The sequence below is a fragment of the Naegleria gruberi genome (assembly GCF_000004985.1).
Source record: "Naegleria gruberi genomic scaffold NAEGRscaffold_27, whole genome shotgun sequence".
NCBI lineage: Eukaryota > Heterolobosea > Eutetramitea > Acrasida > Naegleriidae > Naegleria > Naegleria gruberi.
Genome location: NW_003163300.1, coordinates 164,173 through 186,998, shown reverse-complemented (window position 1 = coordinate 186,998; position 22,826 = coordinate 164,173). Strand labels below are relative to the sequence as shown.

General features: G+C 33.5%; 11 protein-coding genes across 11 annotated transcripts; 7 read left to right on the top strand and 4 right to left on the bottom strand.

The window, feature by feature from the left end:
* Window positions 1-788: 788 nt before the first annotated feature.
* Window positions 789-1,731, top strand: NAEGRDRAFT_2593 (uncharacterized protein; the record flags this gene model as incomplete). Its single annotated transcript, XM_002676581.1, has 4 exons — window positions 789-955; window positions 1,002-1,078; window positions 1,117-1,250; window positions 1,291-1,731. Coding segments are annotated over 4 exons (819 nt in total), but the record flags the coding sequence as incomplete, so codon positions are not given.
* Window positions 1,732-1,928: 197 nt separating this feature from the next.
* On the top strand, window positions 1,929-3,641 carry NAEGRDRAFT_68205 (uncharacterized protein; the record flags this gene model as incomplete). Its single annotated transcript, XM_002676580.1, has 1 exon — window positions 1,929-3,641. One exon carries the CDS (start codon window positions 1,929-1,931, stop codon window positions 3,639-3,641), a length of 1,713 nt encoding a protein of 570 aa, XP_002676626.1.
* Window positions 3,642-3,939: 298 nt separating this feature from the next.
* Window positions 3,940-9,955, top strand: NAEGRDRAFT_79948 (uncharacterized protein). Its single transcript, XM_002676579.1, has 9 exons — window positions 3,940-4,172; window positions 4,316-4,653; window positions 4,697-4,772; window positions 4,816-5,211; window positions 5,254-5,679; window positions 5,822-7,228; window positions 7,457-7,999; window positions 8,247-8,459; window positions 8,627-9,955. The coding sequence occupies exons 1-9, from the start codon at window positions 4,041-4,043 to the stop codon at window positions 9,926-9,928; spliced, it is 4,833 nt and encodes a 1,610-aa protein (XP_002676625.1). The 5' UTR covers window positions 3,940-4,040; the 3' UTR covers window positions 9,929-9,955.
* A 46-nt stretch (window positions 9,956-10,001) lies between these two features.
* On the bottom strand, window positions 10,002-12,758 carry NAEGRDRAFT_79947 (uncharacterized protein). The gene is made up of 2 exons (XM_002676493.1): window positions 12,477-12,758; window positions 10,002-12,428 (listed from the first exon to the last, which is right to left on the bottom strand). The coding sequence occupies exons 1-2, from the start codon at window positions 12,701-12,703 to the stop codon at window positions 10,028-10,030; spliced, it is 2,628 nt and encodes an 875-aa protein (XP_002676539.1). The 5' UTR covers window positions 12,704-12,758; the 3' UTR covers window positions 10,002-10,027.
* A 425-nt stretch (window positions 12,759-13,183) lies between these two features.
* NAEGRDRAFT_68202 (uncharacterized protein) lies at window positions 13,184-14,581 on the top strand (the record flags this gene model as incomplete). Its single annotated transcript, XM_002676578.1, has 2 exons — window positions 13,184-13,535; window positions 13,641-14,581. 2 exons carry the CDS (start codon window positions 13,184-13,186, stop codon window positions 14,579-14,581), a joined length of 1,293 nt encoding a protein of 430 aa, XP_002676624.1.
* A 496-nt stretch (window positions 14,582-15,077) lies between these two features.
* NAEGRDRAFT_68201 (uncharacterized protein) lies at window positions 15,078-16,414 on the top strand (the record flags this gene model as incomplete). Its single annotated transcript, XM_002676577.1, has 2 exons — window positions 15,078-15,598; window positions 15,688-16,414. The coding sequence occupies 2 exons, from the start codon at window positions 15,078-15,080 to the stop codon at window positions 16,412-16,414; spliced, it is 1,248 nt and encodes a 415-aa protein (XP_002676623.1).
* Window positions 16,415-16,698: 284 nt separating this feature from the next.
* On the bottom strand, window positions 16,699-17,529 carry NAEGRDRAFT_3536 (uncharacterized protein; the record flags this gene model as incomplete). Its single annotated transcript, XM_002676492.1, has 2 exons — window positions 16,699-17,161; window positions 17,315-17,529. Coding segments are annotated over 2 exons (678 nt in total), but the record flags the coding sequence as incomplete, so codon positions are not given.
* A 411-nt stretch (window positions 17,530-17,940) lies between these two features.
* On the bottom strand, window positions 17,941-18,566 carry NAEGRDRAFT_68199 (uncharacterized protein; the record flags this gene model as incomplete). The annotated part of the gene is made up of 2 exons (XM_002676491.1): window positions 17,941-18,383; window positions 18,434-18,566. The coding sequence occupies 2 exons, from the start codon at window positions 18,564-18,566 to the stop codon at window positions 17,941-17,943; spliced, it is 576 nt and encodes a 191-aa protein (XP_002676537.1).
* A 217-nt stretch (window positions 18,567-18,783) lies between these two features.
* NAEGRDRAFT_60668 (uncharacterized protein) lies at window positions 18,784-19,423 on the top strand (the record flags this gene model as incomplete). Its single annotated transcript, XM_002676576.1, has 2 exons — window positions 18,784-19,201; window positions 19,392-19,423. The coding sequence occupies 2 exons, from the start codon at window positions 18,784-18,786 to the stop codon at window positions 19,421-19,423; spliced, it is 450 nt and encodes a 149-aa protein (XP_002676622.1).
* Window positions 19,424-19,568: 145 nt separating this feature from the next.
* Window positions 19,569-21,146, top strand: NAEGRDRAFT_68197 (uncharacterized protein; the record flags this gene model as incomplete). Its single annotated transcript, XM_002676575.1, has 2 exons — window positions 19,569-19,799; window positions 19,869-21,146. 2 exons carry the CDS (start codon window positions 19,569-19,571, stop codon window positions 21,144-21,146), a joined length of 1,509 nt encoding a protein of 502 aa, XP_002676621.1.
* A 414-nt stretch (window positions 21,147-21,560) lies between these two features.
* On the bottom strand, window positions 21,561-22,708 carry NAEGRDRAFT_68196 (uncharacterized protein; the record flags this gene model as incomplete). Its single annotated transcript, XM_002676490.1, has 2 exons — window positions 21,561-21,633; window positions 21,954-22,708. 2 exons carry the CDS (start codon window positions 22,706-22,708, stop codon window positions 21,561-21,563), a joined length of 828 nt encoding a protein of 275 aa, XP_002676536.1.
* Window positions 22,709-22,826: the final 118 nt, after the last annotated feature.

Here is a 22,826-nt window from a genome sequence, read left to right as displayed (position 1 = left end):
ATCATTCTCTCCATCCGAGCAGTACTACTATTTTTCTTCACTACTTCTTCTTTGCTTGAATTAGTTCTTTGATCACCATCAAGAGGTTGCTGTAGTCATCATTATCACGAATTTTTTTCTCTTCTTAGCCAACAGCAATACAACCACAACAAATTCCACCACAACAACAACAACAAAATTGAGAAGAAATAATGGGAGAAGAAGGTTGCAACCTCACCAATATAACAACCTCATTGAGTGGAATGAATTTGGATGATGAAGATTACTCGAGTTCATCGAATGTTTCCTCACCATCTATTTCATCTTCACCATCATCAAGTAACAAATCAAAAAAGCCTAGAAAAAACAAACCTACAAATTTAATATTGGGAAATGTAACAACACCATCGGAACAACCAGATACGACTATTCCAACGGAAATAATTAAAATTGCTGAGGAGAAATATGTGGATGAAGCAGTTAAAATGTACAGTATATAATAGTATTTTGAATTATTAAATATTATTATTTAATCGTCACAATATCATCATGAATTGGATCAAAAACTATAAACTAATAGAAATGATGGAACATTTAGATTTGGAGATCAAATTGTGATTGGTCAAGATGGTATTCATCAATCTACCATTTCAAAATTGCATACTCCCTTTTTGCAGTCATCTCCATCGAGTGGTGGAAGTATTGCATCAGAACAATTTAGGACTAGCATGGATTATTCTACCTCTTCATCACCTTCTAATAACGTTTCATCATCCATGTCTTTTGTAAATACTGAACACATGATTTATGAGGATCTTGAGGAAGTTTGTAAATTAGGAAAGGGAGCCTCCTCAACAGTCTATAAAGTAATGCATAAAAAGACGAAACAAATTTATGCAATGAAGAAAATTACTGTAGATTTAAACGATCAAAAACCCAAGTTAATTGTCTCAGAATTTAAAGCACTGTATAACAAGTAAGTTTTTGAAAATGTCAATGATTCATTTACTTGTTTATTTCAGCGACTGTCCCTATGTAATGACTCTATATGACGCCTATTATAGACAAGGCTGTATTTTAATGATACTGAAATTTATGGGTATGTAATTGAACTAGCTCTATTTGTAACTGTTTAAGATTGTGGATCTTTGGAAGATGTTTTAGCTGTTTCAGGCAGAATACCAGAGAGTATTCTTTCGAGGATTTGTGAACAATTGCTTTTAGGGTTGGAATATTTGCACACTGTAAAGAAAATTGTTCATCGAGATATTGTAAGTTTATTGAATCTTGATGATTAATAATGGTTAAAAGAAACCTGCCAATGTTTTGGTCCACAATACAGGAGAGGTTTGCATTGCAGACTTTGGAATGGCTGGTCTAGAAAGATCACAAAAGTACTTGCAAAATCTCCAACAAACCTGTAAATTTGAAACATACTGTGGAACCCATGCATACATGTCGATCGAGAGAATTAGAGGTCAACCACATTCTTACGATTCAGATATTTGGTCATTTGGTTTAACTATTGCTGAAGCATTTCTAGGAGTATTTCCATTTGTTTTAAGTGCTAACGCCTCAATATGGGACATGTTAAACTTTTTGGAAAAATCAACTGATGCTCCATTCCCTCTCGAAGGTGCATCTGACGAGTTCAAAGATTTTATTTATTCTACATTAAGAGTCAATAGAAAAGAAAGACCAAGTGCGACAAGTCTTCTCCAACATCCTTTCATTGTAAAGTATAGACACAAAAAACCTCAATTCTTAGAAAAGTGGATTTACTATTCCTATATTGCACCAAGGCAACTTGCCAAGATGAATATTTCCTTTTACTAATTATCAACAATGTAACTTTTGATGTGAATATTTATTGAATATCTTGTTTAGAATAATACTCTGTAAATGGAGGTTACTTAACTTTCACGAACTGAACAGTCAACCACTAAAAAATGTCTGGAAGCACACATCACACCACTCTCTATCTGATAGATTTTGATCATTGCATTTCTCATCAAGTCAAACTTTTAATCCGAAAATTTCAAACTCAACAAAAAGGATTTCTTCTTTATCTCGAAAACAGACGTTTACATTTTGAGAACCCAGACAGATTCAAATTTTTGCCTCTCGAATTTACTGATGATAAAGAAGTTTTTGAGTTTGTAATTTCTAATGGCAAGAAAAATCCAATAGCACAAAAGTTTTTTTATTGGTATTTAGAATATAACCTCAGATTGGAATATTATTTTCAGCTATGTGAAGATTCACCTTTTCATGTTAAAAACAATCCACAAATTGTGAAAGATTGTTGTATGATTTTTCCAAACATGTTTCAATTTGCGTCAAAAGAATTGAGAAATAATAGAGAATTCGTCCTTTCTAATATTGAGCCTTACCAAGTAAAAATCGGAGAGACATTACTACCCTATTTAGATGAATTGGCAAGTGATAGATTGTTTTTCACGCATAAAGAGATGATAGCAAGAATGAATTCGACCGATCTAAAACACCTTTTACCCAAAGAATTTCATAATGACATTGAAATTTTGAAACATTTCTCATGTCTAGAATCATTCCCTGATGAGCTAAAATCCAATAGAGAATTGGTTTTGAATTGTGTGAAAAAAAATCGATATCAATTTAAATATGCAACCGATGATCTGAAGCAAGATGTTGACTTTATTTTGGAATGTTCTTTATTTGCAAATATTATTGAATTTATCAAACCTGAATTCCGAAATCATAGAGAAATTGTAAAAAGATCAATATTAATCCATGGAAGTGCAATGATGTATGCATCTGAAGAGTTAAAGAATGATGATCTATTTGTTAGAGAGATGTTACAATTGGCCGTCAATGGAATAGAGTATATTTTTCCAAAGATGAAAGAGGATAGTATTGACAGAGATTTGGTTTTGCAAACTGTGAGAAAATCAGGGGGCGTGCTTTGTTATTGTCCCTATATTTACAGAAATGATTATGAAATTGTATGGGAAGCCATATCAAATTTTCCTTCAGCTTTGGAAGCTGCATCTGATGTGTTGATTAATGACAAATCTATCGTAACACATGCTGTAAAGAAAGAGTGTAAGGCTTTCCTATTTGCCTCTAATGAGTTACAACATGACAAAGAATTTATTGAATCCCTTTTGGAAAATAACAATAATTGTCAGAATTTTATGAGACTCTTAGATCCAACTCTGAAGAGAGACAAGCAATTCATTATTCGATTATTGAAAAATGATTCAATTTTAAAAAGTGTTCTTATTGAGGCAAGCGAACTAAAGAACGATATTGAGGTTGTTGAGGCAGCAGTCAAATATAAAGGGTCTTTTTTTGGAGCTTCAGATAGGTTGACCAATGACGAAAGGCTATGGAAAGTCCGTAATCCAAATGTGAAAATTGGAAGAGAAGAAATGAATTTTTTAATTTTAAAAAATCGAAATATTGTAATGGAATTGGTTAAAAAGAATGGATTTTTATTATATCATGCTCCATTGCATCGTAAAGATGAAACAATAAGCGAAATTGCTGCTAAACAGAACGGATTTTGCTTTTTTCCTAAACGAGAAAAGTTTGAAAAACTCAGAAAAATCAGAATGACTGAAACCTATTTCGATTGTAAAATACCAAACCATTTCTTAATACCATTAGTTGAAAAATAACTCAATAACAGAGTCTAGACGAATATTCAATGATATCATTAACATTACAAATTTAAATGATAAAAAGCGGTATTAATTCTTAATGAAACCTCACAACATCCATAATAAATAACTGTACAGAATAAAAAAGTAAACTGTCAATTGGGCAAAGAGAATCATTTGGCGCTTGATTTTTTAAATTTCACAGTACGCATGATGACCGTTGCATTTTGTCTACCAGAAGCAATTGGTCACTTGGCTATTCTTGGTGGATAATTTTGCATTTTTAAAAAATATTTAAAAAAAATTAATTAGCAACCAACGGTAGTAGAAGATTATCAATCTCTCCTGTACATCATTCATTAATTTATTATCAGATTGAAATCTACCTTGCTCCATAGTGTTTAGTAGTATTTAATCATGTTTAAAAAGTTACAAAGCAAAGTAGCCCAACAGGTTACGAATAGGGAGGCTTTCAAGTTTCAATTTAACCTTTCTATTGATCACTTGACCGAAGTGAAGGAAAAGAAGAAGGATGAATGTACCTATGCTGTATGTTTATTATTTTCATCATAATATTTAAATATCATCACTATGATAATACCCATCATCATTAAATTCCTTATCAAACATCAACAACGCTGTCATCATCATTATAATATCATCAACGTTTTATGATACAATCACAATAATAGATATTTTGGAAAAGAGGAAAAAAGAGAAAGGGTGAAACCGAATTTAACAAGATTGAAGGTACCCGTATTATTTGGAATAGAACATTTAAATTCAATGGAACTCTCTATTTTAAAAAGGGTAAATTCCAAAAGAAAGATCTTCAAATCACATTGGAAGAGAAAGGAAAGAATGGAAAAACAAATACACTTGTGAAGGAAACTTTGGATTTGGCATTGTTTGTAGATGAAGATTCTGAAAAGACATCCACAAAGGAAATAGACATGCCAACAAAGGATAGTAGCAAGGCCAAATTGAAACTTGTTATCAATTCTAAATGTTTAAAGGATCAAAATCCAAAGTAAGTATTCTACTAGAACTTGTATGATTGTAACAAAATTAAGTGATGATGATTTTACTGCTGTTAGTACTTATACTGGAGGTAATGATGAAGTCGATGAAGATGAAGGAACAAATCAAGTATGTTTAATTATTGTAGTAATTGTTAACAATCAATTTGTAGGATATTGGTGAGGATAAGGATGAGGAAGAACACGAAGAGCACGACTATAATGATCATGAGGAACATAATTATGACGAAGAGGATCATCATGAACCTGAAGTTGAAGTAAATGAAGAGGATATTGAAAGAGATATCGAAGAGCAAATAAAGGACGAAGAAGAACATCCTGAGGAACACCACGATGAAGAACCAGAAGAAGAGGATGAACAAGTTGAAAAGGGAACCGAAGATGAGGATGAAGAAAATAATCAGCACACTGAAACTGATGAATCTGCTCAAGTTTCATCACATGTAGATACTGCTGAATTTGAAAGACAAATTAATCACCTCAAGAGAAAGGTAAAATTGCTCTTGAAACAAGTCAAGACTCTCAAAGAAAATGACAAGACTAATTTGGTAAGTTGGTGTACAAAGATTGAGAATATTGACATTTAATAGCTTAAAAAGGTTCAAAAAGAAAGAGATTCAGCTGTTGAAAAACTTAAAAATCTCCAAAGAGAAAATGAAGATTTGATAAAACAAAGAGACAAGGCTCAGGAATCTCAACAAGAAGTTGATAGCAAGCTCTTTGAACTTCAATTAAAGCAAAAGCAAGCTCAAAAGAATGAAACAGAAATTAAAAAGTTGAAGGATAGAATCAAGGACCTTGAAGAAGAAAATGAAAATGGTCGTGCATCATCTTCAAAGCAAAAACAATCCCTCTCATACGAATATGACGAAAAGGTTCAAAATTTGGAAGAAGAAATCAAGAATATGAGAGAACAAGCTAAGGAATATGAGGAACAACTCATTGCAGACAAGAAGCAAATGGATAAAATGAAGAGAGAAAATGAAAAACTTCAAGAAGATATGAAATCACAAAAGGTAAAGTATAAACATCAACCCACACGACACGTACACTTGACACTAATTACACTCACACCTAACTAACTGAAAAGAGTCTCACCCTGTTAAGTTCATTTTTATAATTGAGATATAGAATAATTCCTAACTTCATATATTTAAGGTAACCAATGAAAAAGACTTGTCAGAAAGCAAAACTCGTTATGAAAATGAGATTGATCAGCTAAAGAAAGAATTTAGTTCCAAAGAGACAAAGAGAAAGGTAGAAATTGAAGAACTTGAAACAGACATTAATAGATTGAAGGAAGAAAGAAAGGGTTTGGCTGAATTGGTTTCTCAACAAAGTAAGGAAATATCTTCTGCAACTAAGCATAGAGAGCTACTTCTTTCTTGTCTTTTGGAGTTTAGAACACTCAAGACTAAGATTCAAAACACCCTTCTTCAAACAGCAACCCAATTGGGTAATAGTGATGAGCTTTCAAGCATTCTTACTCACTCTGACTCATTTTCTGATATTGTTGAAAATATGAGAAACGGTATTTCTGATGAGAGTATTATGAAGGCTAAGCAAACATTAGAAAATGAAGTTAAGGAAGAGATTTCTGCTGTATCCGAAGTATTAACCTCCAATATTGTACAAATTCAAAATACCAATACTATGATACAGGAAAAGAATGAATCATTGGAAAGAAATTTACAAGATATCAAGAAGGAAAGAGATGACTTGGCATCCAAGATATCAGCTTTGAACATTCAATTGACACAATCCATAGAAACTCGCAACAAACAAGAGGAAGCTGCTACCAAGGAAAAGGAATCTCTCAAGAAACAAATGGAAAACCTCAAACAGGAATACCTCTCCAAGGATAATGAATATTCAACAAAGATGTCAATGCTGAAATCAGGAAAGGAAGCACTCGCATTAGATTTGAAGAAGGTTACTGATGAGGTTGAACGTCTTAAGGATGAATTAAAGAAGGAAAAGAATGCACACTCACAAGATGTTGAAAAGGCCACCCAAAAATGGCAATCCTCAGAAAAGAGCAAGGCAGAAATGCAAGATTCTCTCCAAAAAGAAATTTCTGAACTTAAAGAAAGAGTGGAAGATGTCAAGAAGCAATCATCTCAACACACTGACGAAGTTGTTATTCAAATCGAAAACAAGCTTTCAGAATACCAAGAAAAATGTTCAAAAGTTGAAGAGAAGAACAGAAACCTTACTCAAGAGTTAGAGAACCTCAACCAATCCCTTGAATCTTATAAGAAGAAGGTAGAAGATGTTACCTCAGAGCTAGAAGCTGCTATTAGTGAAACCAAACAAATAGAGAAGAGCTGCGAAGAAAAAGATAAGGATATTGAGAGCTACAAACAACAAGTTGAAGACTTGAAAGAAGAATGCAAGAAATTGAAAGAAGCTAGCAAGCAAGTGGAAGAATTGTTGCTTGAGGAAATTACACATTTGAAAAACACGATTGGGGAACTGAAACAAGAAGCTAGTCGCCACTTCTCTACTGTTTTAGAAACATTTAATGAGGTTTCTGATATTAATTCCGAGGCAAGAAAACTAAAGGTACATATCTTACACTACACACTCAATCTCTGCAAAGAGTGCGGGATATTTTTCAAAAACTTTAAGTATCTAACCAGAACTAACAATTTGTCCCTTTAAGAATGAAAGCCAAAGGCTAGATTTTTTATTGGGTGCGAACTAACTTGTACTAACTGTGATGTCACATTTTTTTTTCACATTTATTTTAAACAACATACTAACAATTTATATCATATGACCTTTAAATAGTCAACTGAAGTGGATTTGAACAAACTTGTCGAATCATTAAGAGAAGAGAGAAAGAATCTAGATATTGAGATTACCACTATCAAGAGCAAGAATCAGCAATTGGAAGAAAAGATCAAAGAAAAGGAAAAAGACCTATCTGAAAAAATTTTAGAAATTGAAAGTTTGTCAAAGAATTCTGCTTCCATGGATGATATTGTCAAGAAGCAAAAAACAACTCTCGAAAAGAAGCTTGGAGAAACGGAAAAGAAACTAGGTGATACAGAAAAGAAGCTTACAGAGAGTGAAACCCAAGTGATAAAATTGAATGAACTTATTGATTCAAAGGTTGAGGAACTTGAAACTCTCAGACAACAAGTCGCAAAGGCTGAAGAAGATTCTAAAAAGCAAGCCATGGAATGCAAGAAGCTTTCTGGACAACTTCAAGTGTTGGAAGATGACAATAGCCAAAAGGATTCAAAGATTGAAGAGTTGGAACAAGATCTAGACAGTGTTGATTCTAAATTGTCCAAGATAGAAAAAGAACGTAATCAACTTCAAGAAGAAGTTGATGAGCTTGGTAATCAAATTGCAAAATTGAAGAAGGGTAGTAGTGAAAAGAGTAAGAATACTGAAGATGAGCTCAAGGAGAAGGATACTTTGATCAGAGAACTTGAGGAAAGAATTGAAGAAATTGAACAACAACAAAAGGCAAATATCACACACACTTTTACACTAACACATCACCCACAATTCTCACTATGTTTTTTTATTTAATTTGAATTTTTATGTACTAACTTATTAATTATTATAGAATTCTGTTAATGAGGATAAAAAGTCAAAGTTTGCACTTGAGGAGGAAATTGAAAAGTTGAAGGAAGAAAATGAGGAATTAAACCAAAAAGTTATGGACATGGATGATAAATTCTCGGAATTGGAAAACAAATTAAAGAAGGGAAAGAACAGAATAACCGAATTGGAAGAACAAATTGATGAATTGGAGCAAGACAAGAGAAGACTTGAAAAAGTTCAAAAACAATTTGATGAAAACCAAAAGGCAAATATCATTTCTAACTTTTACACTTACACTCACACTTTTCTAACTTAAAAACTAACTGATAACAAATTATCACTTTTCTATTTATTTTTATTCAACTTACTAACCAATATTTTTATTATTATTATTTTAAACAGTCAAAGACAGGTAATGAACAAGAAACCAAGAAATTGAAAGAGCAAATATCATCATTGCAAAATTCTGATGTAGAGAAGTTCATTATTGAATCTGCAATCATCTACAGTCAACCTAGTGACTATTTGGGAAGCTCTAAAGTTCCAACTCCAACCAAGGTTTTATTCCTCTCAACTCTAAAGTTCTCTCCAGAATCGAGTAAATTCTTCTGTACAAATATTATCAAGGCTCTGTCCTACGTTGTAGATAGATATGCCAGAGATGAGGAGATGATGATGTATTGGGTTAATGTATTATACAGACTTTTGAACCTCTATCAATCAAGTGGAAACGAAAATCAAGTTCATCACTCATTCGAAACAATGGAAGGTGTCACTGTTCAAGCAATTTTGGCAAAGGAAGAAGAACGTATTTTGGCCGAACCACCAGTATACTCTGTACTTGAGGATGATGAAGTTTATGTTGCCGACATGCAAGAATTTACTGATGCTCTTACTGATATTCTTGCTAGAGCCTATCTCAATCTCTGTTCCAAGATTGTCCAATTTTTGAAGGACAGATTAGTGAAGGCGGTGTTCAATCCAAAACAAGCTTCATCCAAATCAACAGATGGTGGTCCAGATATGAGATTGTGTATTTCACTTCTTACTGAAATCTACCAACGTGTTGAACAACAAAAGCTGGACAAACGTGTTGTTAATCACATTTTTGAAAATGTTGCCATGTGTTTGGATTCAATTATATTCAATCACTTTATCAAGGATGCTTCTGCCTCCAAGGGTCTTTCAGTTAAGATGAGTGTTGCCTTCCTTGAAAATTGGTTCAACTCTAAGAATGTTGTTCAATCTTTGAGAAAACAATTCCATGACAATGAGGACTTTGATGAAGAAAAGTTGCAAGTTTACTTTACACTTTCTAGACAAGCAGCTGATATTTGTGTTATTGCTCAAAAGCAATTGCTTGAAGATGAAGGTACAAGACAAGAGATTTGTCCAGAACTTTCAGTCCAACAAATTGCCTATATCTATTCTAATTATGAAACAGATGAGTATTCAAATACCACCTTCTCTCAACGCGAAATTGAAGAACTCATTGGCAAGAAGATTCCAACACTGGACAATGTTTTATCCAAACCTCTAGTTGACTTTAACTATTTCACTGATTTAGGATCCAAGAAGCCACTCCAAGCTAATGTTTTTGAATTTGATATGCTTGATGGTCATGGTAAGATCAACTCTTTGGAAATACCAAAGAGATTTTTCCCTTCAAAGCTTGCTGAGCAACTCAACACTATCCTCAAATAAATTATTAATCACCACTATTTATTATTTAATCCTCTCTTATGTTATTGTTCCAATCATCATACGATTCGTTACTGAAAGAAAGATCAGATATTGGTTTATTTATTCAAATTCTTCAAAGTGCTCTTGGTCGTCAGAGGGAATAACATTATCGTCTTCCTTTACTTGAGCCAAATCGGTTGTTTCTTCTACGTGTGGTTCTTCTACGGTTTGTTCAGCTTGTAGTTCTTCCTTCTCAATGACTTGTGTTGAGTCTTCTTCTTGGAGTGATTCATCAATTGTTTGAGTTGCAGTAACTTCTGGAGTGATTTCTTGATTCAAAAAGTTATCTGCTTCAGTTATTTCTTCCTGTAATGGTGTAAAGTTACCAACAACGGATGGAGATTGTGGAGCAGACTTAGCTTCTTCCATAATAAGGGAAGGACTCTTTGGAATAACTCCAGACAAGAATTGCTCAACCATTGATTTTTGAATTGGAGTCATCTTGATAGATACCTTCTCAGCAGTTTTCATTCTAACATTACCTCTAGCATGAACAACAACTGTAAGATTTGGTGCATTTCCAGATCCAAACACATCTACAGAAATAGCATTTTGTGCAACAATTGGAATAATTTGATAATCTCCAGCTCTTAAAGATAATCCTTCAGAATAATTACAAGGATTTGTGGATAATCTAACGGCACCAACAATCTTACTACCTTGCTTTCTAACAACAATGAAACCCATGGCAGATCTAGCTGGAGAACCCTTGAATCTGTCATGTTTTTGGTGGAGACCAAAGTAAACTTCCTTTTGATCTGTTTCAATGGAAACTTCTGTGACTGTATTGGTTGGAGGGCTTGAATCAGAAGGGCTTGGGTATGGAATTCTATGTTGGAATCTGGCTAAAAGTGGATCATATTTGAAAGATGACATACTATCAAAATACTTGCAAAAATCTGAGAATGGCATAAAGAAGTATCCATCTTGTGCTGATTGATCCACACCGAGTGCATTTCTGTATTCTGGAGTCCAGTTGACTCTATCTGATTCAGAATAATCACCCTTCCACTCTGCTGGTCCTCTAGTACATTTCAATTTAACAATTTTCTTTCCGTTCATTTCCAAGCATCCCACTAAATAATATGGATAAACTGGGTGTAAACCAATTGAAGTGGCTGTAGTTTCAGAAAAAGGAAGAGTTAAACAGCAAGTAATATTTCTGCTTTGAGTAAAGTTAGAAATTGGCTTCCACAAGTGGTTGGTGTTGGAAATACCAACTGGTTGGTAAAAGCTTGGACAACCTGTCAATAATTCAAATGCATCACCAATTGTGAATGAAGATGATGCCATTCTCTTGTATGTTCCACAAACCTTAGCAACTCCTTTTTCAATAGCCATAGCCCAAAGGTCTTTGCTCTTTGTTGAGGAGTACAATGGATTTCCATCTCTGCTTGCTGGGAAGAAATCATCAATGGTAATCTTATAAAATTCGCCTCCAATGCACATATTTAGCTCTAAAATTCCCAAATCATTAGGAGTCTTGACAACAAATATTCTTTCAATAAGTGCTGGCTTGGATGCAATGAATTCCAAAGCACTTGTCAACCATTCATATCCAGTAATTGATTTTTGTGGTTTGATATCATAGGCCAGAACAGTTTCAGGGCTAATGATTTTAAATGGGCCAAGTAAATCGACAGCTCTCATCCAAAGAACTGAATCTTCCATTTCTGGATCTATTGAGATGTTTTTTGGAGGGAATAAAGAATCTGTAAACTTTTCTCCAGATTCAAAGGTCTTCTTTACAGTGCCTGATGCTGATTTCATAAAGTCCCAACTTTGAGAAGCAATTCTGACAAGTAATTTTTGTTCAGAATCTTTTGAAATAATGTTGGATGTTGGTTTGATTGATTTTACGGATGTAATATACTCGTTAAATTCATTCTCTTCGTTGAGAAGTTCAATCTTTGTATCAACAACTCCGTGTTGTTCAATAACCATCTTGGCAGTATTAGTTTGAATTTGTGAAAATCGTTTTGTTAAATCCTTCATGTATCTAAATCTCTTTCTATCAATAAATTCCAAGTGTGAAAGAATATTTCTGAGTTTGAGATCGTATTCACTGCTAACCTCCTTCACCTTTCTCTTGATCACATCAGCTTCCTTTTCAAGTTTAATGACATTTTCTTCAGATATTTGAATCTTCTTATTAATATCAAGTATCTTTTTCTCAGTTAAATCCTTTAAATTAATGAGTAGATTTGATTTTGATTCTTGAATAAACAATTTCTCATCAAAGAATTTATCTCTGATTTTTTCTTCTTCCTTTCGTACAGCAACTAGTTTAGAACTGAGAAGTTTCTCTTCCTTCTTTGCCATACTAATATAATTATTCAATTCCTTCTTTACTTCATCAGCATCTAATTCCAATTTATCCATTTCCTTGATAGAAGTCAAGTATCCCGATGCAATTGATTCCAAACCAGCAGTTAGTTTTTCCACAACATTTGTTGGTAATCTTCTAAATTATTAAAAACTTTAAACATGAGATTGAACAAACACATACGCCTCTGTTTTCTTATTCACTGAAAACTTTTTAGCAATTGATTTATAAAGAGATCCAGTATCATCACACAATTTAATAAATTGTTCAAATTCTTGCACACCAAGCTCCAACTTGCTAATCACAGTCGGAAATTGATCAAATAAATCCTCTCTAAAAGATGTGGAGGATAACAAATCCAAATCACCATTTGGAACATCTCCTAATTGTTTCACAGCCTTATTACCCATTATTGTGTGTGTTTCTCTTCAACTTTGAGTGAAAACCAGTAAAACTGCTGTTGTTGTTACTTTTAATTTTTTTGAATGATTTTCTTGTCTCTCTGAACGTAATGAGATGTAAAAGGAGCACTCCCGCCAAATTCGATCTTTGCAAAGATCGTACATTCGCTGTAAATGTCATTCAATTCAATTCTGCATGGATTCTTTTAATAAAATATTAATAATAATAATATTAAAATTAATAATAAAAATGATTAAGCGAAATGGTGGCGGTGTCCTTTTGTTGATTAGAAGCATATGATGGACCAAAAGGAAGATAATTTTTGTAAATCTAAATGACAAAAACATTGCGAACTTTACAAGTTCAATTTTTCTTTAGCATTCGATTTTCAAGAATTGTTAGAATTTGTAGTGGCATTACAATATTTCCTTATTCGAAATACTTTTCGAAATTCTACCTGAACTATCCAGAACTCTGAATCAAAAAAAATGGGACAACAACCTAGCTCCATTCCACCACCCTCAAATTCAAACAGTCGTACTTCCACTACCAATGAAAATCCAACATTTCGCAGAAGAACACTCTTTTCAACATTCATAAATAGAAGAAATCGATCAGCAACAACAACAGCTTCATCTTCTAGAGGAGCCGTTGCATCATCTTCTAATTCAGCCTCTTATTCTGGTAGTAGTGATCATCATCAACAACAGCCTCCGAGAAGGAAAACAATTTTACAAAGAATAATAAAAAGAAATGATGATTCGGATGATAGTGATGAAGAAGAGGAGATTGATGAGAGGGTTTTTTCACTCCCAATGGAATTTATTCAATACAGGAGAGGTTTGTTTATTAATCAATTGTTTTTCATGATTGATTTATCAATTGCACACATATGAAAATATATGAAACTTTTGATGATAATTAACAAATATTGAATTTTAATAGGATGGTATGAAAGACATGAAGAATATGCACAACAATTTGATCAGTCACATTCAACACTATTGAGTCATGAATTGGGATTGATTAATTCTGATATCATTCCAATAATATTGTCCTTTTTGAGCATTCGTGATTGTTGTAATTTTTCAGCGAGTTGTAAATTGGTGTATCATTATTGGTTGGGAGATCCTTGGTTTTGGTTTCGAATGTCACCAAAGAGATTGGTACTGCATGTACAAAAGTATCAACCATTCTCACTAGAATTTATCAATGCCAAGAACTGGAGAGATATGGCAATGATTTTCATATTTAACAAGACTTGGAGGTCAATTGACTCATGTTTTGAGGTTTGTGAAAAGAGTTATTCATCATCAAATATTCCAAAGGAAGAATCATTTTTTTACTTTAAAAATCCAGATGATGAGAATGTTGTGAAACAGCTCTTATTTGGCACAGAAGGAAAACCAATCAATGTGAAATGCAAGAGGAATAATGCGAAATATTTGGTAAACTTTGGAATATCAATGGATGATTACAAACCAGAACATGGATCGAATACTCAATGTGTAATGTTCATTAATTTATATACCTCCAATGGATCGAGGGAAATGTTATGCTTAGAAAAATTTACCAAACAGTATGGTCGACATGATTTCCTAATAGTTGTTTATTATTGGCCAAACTCAACCGAGCAAGAGAAGGGTTTCAGTTTCAATACTCAATTGAACAGTTGGAGAGCTCAATCAGAGTTAAACATTACACCATATTTAGAATATTTGGAGCCAATAAGGAGTGATAAGGAAGCAAAATCATTCTTTCAATTGGTTTTGAAATGGAAAGCATTGAAACACTATTTAAAACATGCTAATCATAGTCCCCAGGATAAACATAGAGGCACCCTAGAGAGTATGGTACTTTCGTATTGTTCAGATTATATGGATTAATTATAATAACTGTATTAGGCCATTATTACTCTCACGAATTATTATCGTGCTCATATTAGAACAAGGATAGCTTCACGTTGTAGTAAACTAAACAGCTGTAGTGGACTCGATAACATATTTATATTCGAAACCAAACTCAGAATGACAAACACCAAATTAACGACATGCATTGACAAATTATAATGACATCATACCAACCAATACATACACTAACATACATCCCACTTTAATCTGGCAAATCACTTACCAATTTGCAAGGTGCTAAAATTATTACTGAATAACAGGAGATATTTAATACAACATCACCAACAAAATTCATTCATAGTTGGCCTAAAGAGAATGAGAAAGATCTATTGGGTATGTGGTAGCTGTCAGACAGCTGAGATTTTCTCCTAAAAATCCCTTCGATTCTTAGAATTTCTTTCATGGTGGTTATGAAATTTGATGTTGGTTCATTCATAAAAAAACAGTCGTAATCATGGCCCATTATATTAACATGCCTCAACATGTGGCAACTGGTGATGTATTACGCGAGATTGTTAATTTGCTTGGTTCAGCAGTGGTTTCGACCAATTCTACAACATCATCTTCGGTACCACAGGCACAGGTTATTGGTGAGATTTCTGTGACTGCCATTCAGATGGTTTCGTTTGTGGTTCTTTTACCAGTTATCCTAATCTTGTTGTGTTGCTTTACAAGACAGAAAAGAGGAGGAAAGCATAGCAGAGCTTCATCAATGGACACAAAGAATCAACAAGAGTTAACAGATAATAATAATCAAAAGAGCCCCTATTCTAGAAACAAGGTTATTCTATTCTCCATTCTATTGCCTAGTGTTGTTATTTTGATAATAGTGTTTGGATTGAGAATATTGAACATGGCAGCATTTCCTGTTGATACATTTGTGAGTGCTCAAAAGCCACTTCATGTCAGAGTGATCAATGCACTGATTTATTGTGGATGGGCATTGAATGATTGGTGGCTGGTTGTTCAATTCCTGTTTGTGGGTTATATATTGTAAGTAGTTCATTGGTTGTTGAATGGTTTGTGTGAATTATTTCACATAGTGCGGAAACAAGTATGAAATTGAGATACATTTCGAATAGAATGTACAAAATATTGTTGGGATTGATTTTTACAACACCTATTATTTTGGGAAGTGTCATTGTTGGCTATTGTGTGACAGTTTTGGTAGATCAAATAACAAAGAGTGAAACAGCAAATCCATCAAGTCAGGCAGCTATTATTTTCTTCTATTCTCTTGAAACTGTTATTTTCATTGGTTGTGTCTTGTCATCTTTAGGTTACATGATTTGGACAACTGTTCAACTTGTTAGACATTTGAAATCTAGCTCTGAAAATTCAGGTGATTTTCTTCAGAAAACTACCAATAAGGCCATTAGAAGAATTATTATCATTGTTACACTAGTTGCATTGATTGCTGTCTTTTTATGTATTATGGAGTTGGTATCATTTGTTGGTGAAGTTTCCAATACTTCTGTTTATTTCCAAGTCATTTCATTGATTGGTAAAGCCCTGGCAACTTGGTGTTTTGTTGTTGGGTTGTGTATATTATTTGGTCCATTGAGTGAAATGAAAAAGATGGTAAAGAACGTAATGAAGAATGTCAATTCCAACGCAGAAAATCCAATGGCCACTAAGAAGAGATTATCAATGAAAGAGAATTTAACAAATTCTCCATCAACTATCAACTCCATCAATACGCTAGAAATTGAAACTGCAAGTGTTGGTGAATCAATACCTACACCTAATTCTGCTGTTTTTGAGATGCAACCTCACCAGCTACAAACAGAACAACAATTGGATGATTGAATTCACTAGGATAAAAATTGTACAGTAACAAGTTTATGTTAATCAAATCTACTAGTTTGAGAAGTGGAGATATTTGTGAACTATTTAATACTAGAGATAATTTCCCAAGAAGAGATGCCATAACCTCCTAATAAGAAGAATCTGCCTATCCAATTTCAATTCCATCTCTGAAATTAATGTTCATATTGTTCAATAAATAAGCTACACAAATAAATAACAAGCATGCCCAAAGCATTTGCAAATATACAATGCAAAACAGAAGACATGTGTGAATGACCATTCTCCAAATATTCCAAACTTGTAGGTATGAGCTCTGTAAAACAGATAATGACCATAATACCTCCACAACCAGCCAACATGTAAAACACAATGTAATGAGGTAAAAATCCAAGATAAATCATTGCACCAAAGAGAGCAGCTCCAAGTGGTTCACACAAACCAGAAATTAAACTATACTTGAGTGATTGATAAATTGAATTGGTTGCAGCATAGACAGCAATAGCCACTGCCATACCTTCAGGAACATTATGCAATCCAATAGCAAGAGCAATCATTAATCCTAATTTGTAAGTGGTCAAAGTACTGGTATAAACAGCCATTCCTTCAGGAAGATTATGTAATGAAAGTCCCAAAGTGACAATAATAGCAGTATGATACAATCTCTTTCTATTGGTTGTAACATTGGCTGGTTTTTTCACATCAACTACTTCCTTCTTTTTCAATGAATCAGAATCACTCTCATCTGAGCTACTATTTCCTCCACTACTTCTGCTACTATTACCATCATTTTGTTTCAAATCCTTTCTAGCTTCCAATGAAAGTGTTGAAGATGATTGATTCAAATTATCATCTTCATGATGTTTCAATATGAAATCTTCTTGATCCGAATCACCCAATAACACTTTACTAATTCCAATAAACAAGACAGATCCAATAATGAATGAAATAATCGAAGGTATCACTCCAATATCCTCAATACTCTCAGGAATGAGATGAAAAAACGACACAAACATCATGACTCCACTAGCAAATCCCATCATGTAGCCAATCTTTCCATCCGATGGTTTTCCCATGCAAATAATAATAAAGCCTCCAATAAAAGTCGATATTCCTGCTATTAAACTAAAAGAAAGGGCCATTAAATGTGAGGGATGAACAACCTTGTCTTCCGAAGAAGAAGAAACAAGACTTTCATCTCTTGAACAATTGGCAAAAGAGAAGAGTATTATAAAAATTGAGCAGAGAAGGATGATGGTGTAGGGTTGCTGTTGCTGTTTGTTAATAATTGATATTCTCATCATGATGATGTTTATAATTTTAATAAATAAATTTTGAAGGTGATGGCGGAAGAATTAATGTTGTAATTTTTTTCAAGATTCTTTTGGCTTGCAAAGATCAGAATTTGGTGTTTTGATTCATTGCCTCACTTTTCCAACCATTATTGGCGTATTTAAATAATAATATTTAATATTTTGTAAATACTATTTAAAAAATTAATTTTTTTCTTTTTCTATTACAACATTCAACTATCTTCTCTGCTGACTCTCACTTCCCTTCCTCAATAACAATCCCTCCTCATCATCCTTACTATACTTTACCACAACACTCTTTAAGGTCAACTTTTCAACCACCACCTCCGAATCAAATTCAACAAACGCGCTTCCCGTAAATTTTTCAGAGTGTTGTTCTCTGTTCAGCCCAACGTAAACGACCTTCCCATAGGCATCGAAACATTGCTTAATTTTTTCAGGTGTTACTATTGATTCATTGAGGGGAAATCTCTTAACAAATAAGGTTCTTGTGTGCGTGGTTTGGATGGAGGGAGGTAAGGCAACTCTTCTTCTGATTTTGGTATTTTGAGAATCGAATTGTAACATGAAACTCTTGGAAAGAGCTTTGATTATCAAATTCATATCGGTGGTAATTTGTTGAATTCTGTTAAATTGTGTAATGGTCTCGAGATCGACATCTTCAGGAAAGAGTTTAGAATTTCCGAGAGAGAAACTAAACGAAACTTACAACCATCCTTGTTTTCTGCAATTCTTTCTTTGAGAAAGGTATCACGTGGAAGACTGCAATCACTGAAGAGCAATTCAATGGCCTCTCGAACCCTTCGTGAAATGATGGCAATTTCTGCTTGATTTAATGACATTTTTTTTAAAATTAAACAAGTTCGAAATTGATTTTGTAAACTAGTATTGAAAATTAAACTGAAAATGTGAATTATCATTCTCAGATATTTTTGAGAAAATGCATAAAGTTGTAAAATTGACAATTATCTTTTTTCAAGTTAAAATGTCATCAATAGCAAGTGAGTTACTCATCAGTCACTTGTCAACAATTATATAAAATGTATAATTTAAAAAAAAATGGTTGATAGATTAACTGACGAACAAATTCAAGAATACAAGGAAGCTTTCTCTCTCTTTGATTCTGACTCTGATGGTACCATCGTGACCAAAGAACTTGGCACAGTCATGAGAGCCCTCGGTCTCAATCCATCACAAGGTGAATTAGATGACATGATCAAACAAGTTGATTCTAACAATAATGGTACTATTGATTTCAAGGAATTTTTAGTTTTAATGCAAAAGAAGATGACTGACAATGATTCTGAGGATGAAATTAAAGAAGCCTTCAAAGTATTCGACAGAGACAATGATGGAATTATTAGTGCTGCAGAATTGAGACACATTCTCACATCGATGGGTGAAAAGTTTAATGAGGAGGAAGCTGAAGATTTTATTAGAGAAGCTGATACTAATGGTGATGGTCAAATTAAGTATGGTATGTTGTTTGTTGTTCATCATCATCATTACTATAATAATAATAATTGGTGTTTAATGTTTATGATGATTATTGATTATGTTATTTTGTGATGTGATATTAATTTTATTCCGATCACAAATTGTTGATTTGAATTTTAAAATTATAATGATGATAATGATGATGAAATGGAAAAATTCAATTTCAATAGAGGACTTTTGTAGATTAATGATGTCAAACTAAATTCATGATTGTATAGAATAAAAGCTATATAATTTTCCTAATGATTACTATCAAAATATGTGGAAACTAAACTATTCTCAGATTGAGCATAATCAACAAGGCTATTACTAAGGAAAACACAAAACAACAACAACTCTAAAAAAAAATGTCTTCTTCAACACCATCAGCAGCAGGATTTATCCCCAAGTGTTTGAGTTGTTTGAGGGATGCTGGATCGATTGGATTCTACTTTCTCGAATGTGGACACTTTATATGTGAGGCTTGTATTCTACAACAACAACAACAACATTTAGCATCCTCCTCCTTACCTCAATCAAATGTTCAGTGTCAAGTTTGTCGTACACAATGTAAGGCTATTTCGTTGATGGATGCATCGGTATGTAATTAATCAACCAATGAGTTGGTTATTCATTATTAATTGATAATATTGATAATATATATCTAGCACATTCCAAAGAATATATACGAATTTGTCAGTTCTAAATATCGAAATGTTTTCCAAGAGCCTCTTGCAAAGATGGAGGAAATAATCAAATTCCAACACTCTCACTATGAACATGTTATTAGACAATTAAAAAGTGAAAATCAAAGCCTTAAGGAAACAATTCAAATGCTCAATAATCAAAAGAAGAATCCAACTCCTAGTTATCCAATTCCGAATCAATTTCATCTTCATCATCAAGGAGGCTTGGTCAATTCAATGATGATTCCAGAGTTTAATAATCAGCAACAATATAATGGAGCAGAGCCTGTCTATGAAGATCATCAAAACAAAGGCTTGAATTATCATCAACATGCAATAGTGATGGGAGAAGTACCAATGACTCCCTATGTAAATAATAATAATAGAGGAAATGGCAATTCAATGATGAATTCAAGAATGCAGCAACAGAGAATGAGTAATGGTATTGGTGGTTCTGGTGATTATCAGCATGTGGCTGCTTCAATGTCACCTCTCTCTACAAAGAGTTCTTCCAGAATGAGTTCAACTAATTATCATCAAAAGGAAGATTTCAATTCAGGTAGACGTTCATCATCTAACATGGCAGAAAAATTAAGATCTGCCTCACCGAAACTGCCAAGTGTGAGTCCAATCAGAGCTTCTCCAAATCAAAATCTCAATGAGAGTCTCTCCATAATTATGAACCAAGCACCATCATCTCCTTCAGGTTTTTCTGACATGACAAATACGAGACTTTCCAACAATGCCAGATTATCAATGAATGAAAATATAGATCCAAAAACACCAATGAAGGGTAAATCTATATTACCAAATAAGACCCCTCAACCAAGTAATAATTCCACCAATCGTTCTGTCCTTCAACCTAGAGCAACTCCTCAACTAGGATCAAAACAATCTTCTATTAACTCGCTCACAAATTCAAAAAGTATTCTTCCATCCTCTTCTAGGTCATCCACAAGTGAAGTACAACAATCGTCCAACAATACAGAAGCAGCATTTGTTGAAAATCAAGCAAACGATCTTGGTCTCCCAAATAGGTCACAACTCAAAGATAAACCACTCCTCAAGAGGAAAGTAACAGCACCAACGCCAGAAACACCACCTCTCTCATCCTTAGGTGTACAAAAGCAAAACAAGACACTGCCATCCAATACTATGGATCCAACTAGAACACCACTTCTCTCAAGAAAACTCATCTCCCTCTCAACACCATCCCGACAAAGACCACAATCCAGTAGAGGTATTCCACCAAAACTCTAATGCTTTCTATTTTCCAAACTAGTCAAAAGCTCAACAGCTTGTCCAATCATACCACGAATAGAAATCTGTCCCGTATAGTTTCCAAATAAATTAACATTAGGTAAATCTTGTTTCATGATGGAATGAATTGAGCTCCAAGACTTGTAAAGATGATGGTCATAAACTGGAATTCCATACTTCCACCTCTTCATTGAGCTCTTTACAATGGAAATGTTTTCCTCCTTTGAGTTCATGAATAATAAACTCAACTCTTTAGAAACAATATTTTCCAATAACTCTTCATCAGAGAGTTTTCCACTTTTTTCATTATCTTGCATGATACAAGTAAGACTGGCAAATCTCTCATCATGTGAAACTCTATTCTCAAAAATAGATGAATTGAAAAGGACTCCCAAAATGTGCATTCCTTCATTTCTAGGAATGAGACAGCCAAACCCTTTCTCTAATTTTGGACACTTGCTTCTTTCCACAATCACAGTACATGTACCTATTGGAGTATATCTAATTTTAGATAATAATTCAATCAATTCTCTACCATTTTCAGTGGTAGAGAGATTACTTTGAAGAATATTCAATGTCTGATAGGCAGGCGTTGTTAAAATTACTCTCTGACCACTTGGGAAATGAGATAAATCCTTAATTTCACATCCAAACTTGATATTGTTTGTACCCAAGTGGCGAACTAAATGGTCAATCAAATCTTGAACACCACATTGGAAACTGTGCGTACCTCTCCTATTTGAAGATTTCATTTGTTTTCTTCCAAATATTCCATTCCACACTTCAGAAATTACGTTTTTCACCAACGAAATTGGAAAACTCAAAGATTGACTCAATAATTTTGGAAATATTTCAGTTGTGCCAAAAACTGATAAATTATTCAGAGTCGTTCCAAAAATTCCAGCAAATGCAGGTTCCAAAAATTGATTCTTAATTTCCTCACCAAAATAAAATCCAAAATAATCATCCAAACTTTGGAATGAGCTATTCACTGGCAATTTCCACATTCTCCAAGTCAACAAATTAAACACTGACAAATAACTGATAGGAAATTGAGTCAACTTTCCATTCCTAACAAAAAACCTTGCTTTCGCCTCCTTCTTGGTTGACAAAACTCTTTCCATCAATCCAATCCTTTCACACAACAATTCCACTTGAGGAGTCCACATTACACCATTTGCTGCTTTCTCCGCAATCATCCACTCTTCATCATGATTGAATGCAATTCTTTCACTTCCCAACAAGCCACCACACGAATTTTCATTGGCTTCATAAATTGTGAAGGGAATTTTCAATTCCTTACACATAAATCCCATCAATAAACCAGAAATTCCTCCTCCTACAATATGAACATGTTCTTTATCTTGTTTTAAATATTCGGAAAGTGAATTACCCAATATACTATTATTTGGACATGAAGATGAATTTGTCATCGAAGACAAGTTAAAGTATCGGGTTAAAACTTCACTAATGGTCAAATAGGAGAGTGATGCTACGGCCACCAACACGGAGAGTGATGAATGCTTTTTGAGGTATTGATAAAGGACAGCAGCTTCTGGCATTTTTATTCAATTATTTATTTTAAATGTTTTCGTTTATTGTCTTAATATTAGTAAACTAAAAAGGTGAAATTTAATTAATTGCCATATTTGAGATTTCTTAGGTTCACAGTTTATCAAA

What these genes read in the sequence shown, in the direction of transcription:
- NAEGRDRAFT_79947 (XM_002676493.1), bottom strand. Translation starts at nt 12,703, where the DNA reads ATGGGTAATAAGGCTGTGAAACAATTAGGAGATGTTCCAAATGGTGAT. An exon ending in GTGAATAAGAAAACAGAGGC is followed by an intron (nt 12,429 to 12,476) that starts GTATGTGTTTGT and finishes ATAATTTAGAAG; the next exon opens with ATTACCAACAAATGTTGTGG.
- NAEGRDRAFT_79948 (XM_002676579.1), top strand. Translation starts at nt 4,041, where the DNA reads ATGTTTAAAAAGTTACAAAGCAAAGTAGCCCAACAGGTTACGAATAGG. An exon ending in AGGATGAATGTACCTATGCT is followed by an intron (nt 4,173 to 4,315) that starts GTATGTTTATTA and finishes TCACAATAATAG; the next exon opens with ATATTTTGGAAAAGAGGAAA. An exon ending in AAGATATGAAATCACAAAAG is followed by an intron (nt 5,680 to 5,821) that starts GTAAAGTATAAA and finishes CATATATTTAAG; the next exon opens with GTAACCAATGAAAAAGACTT.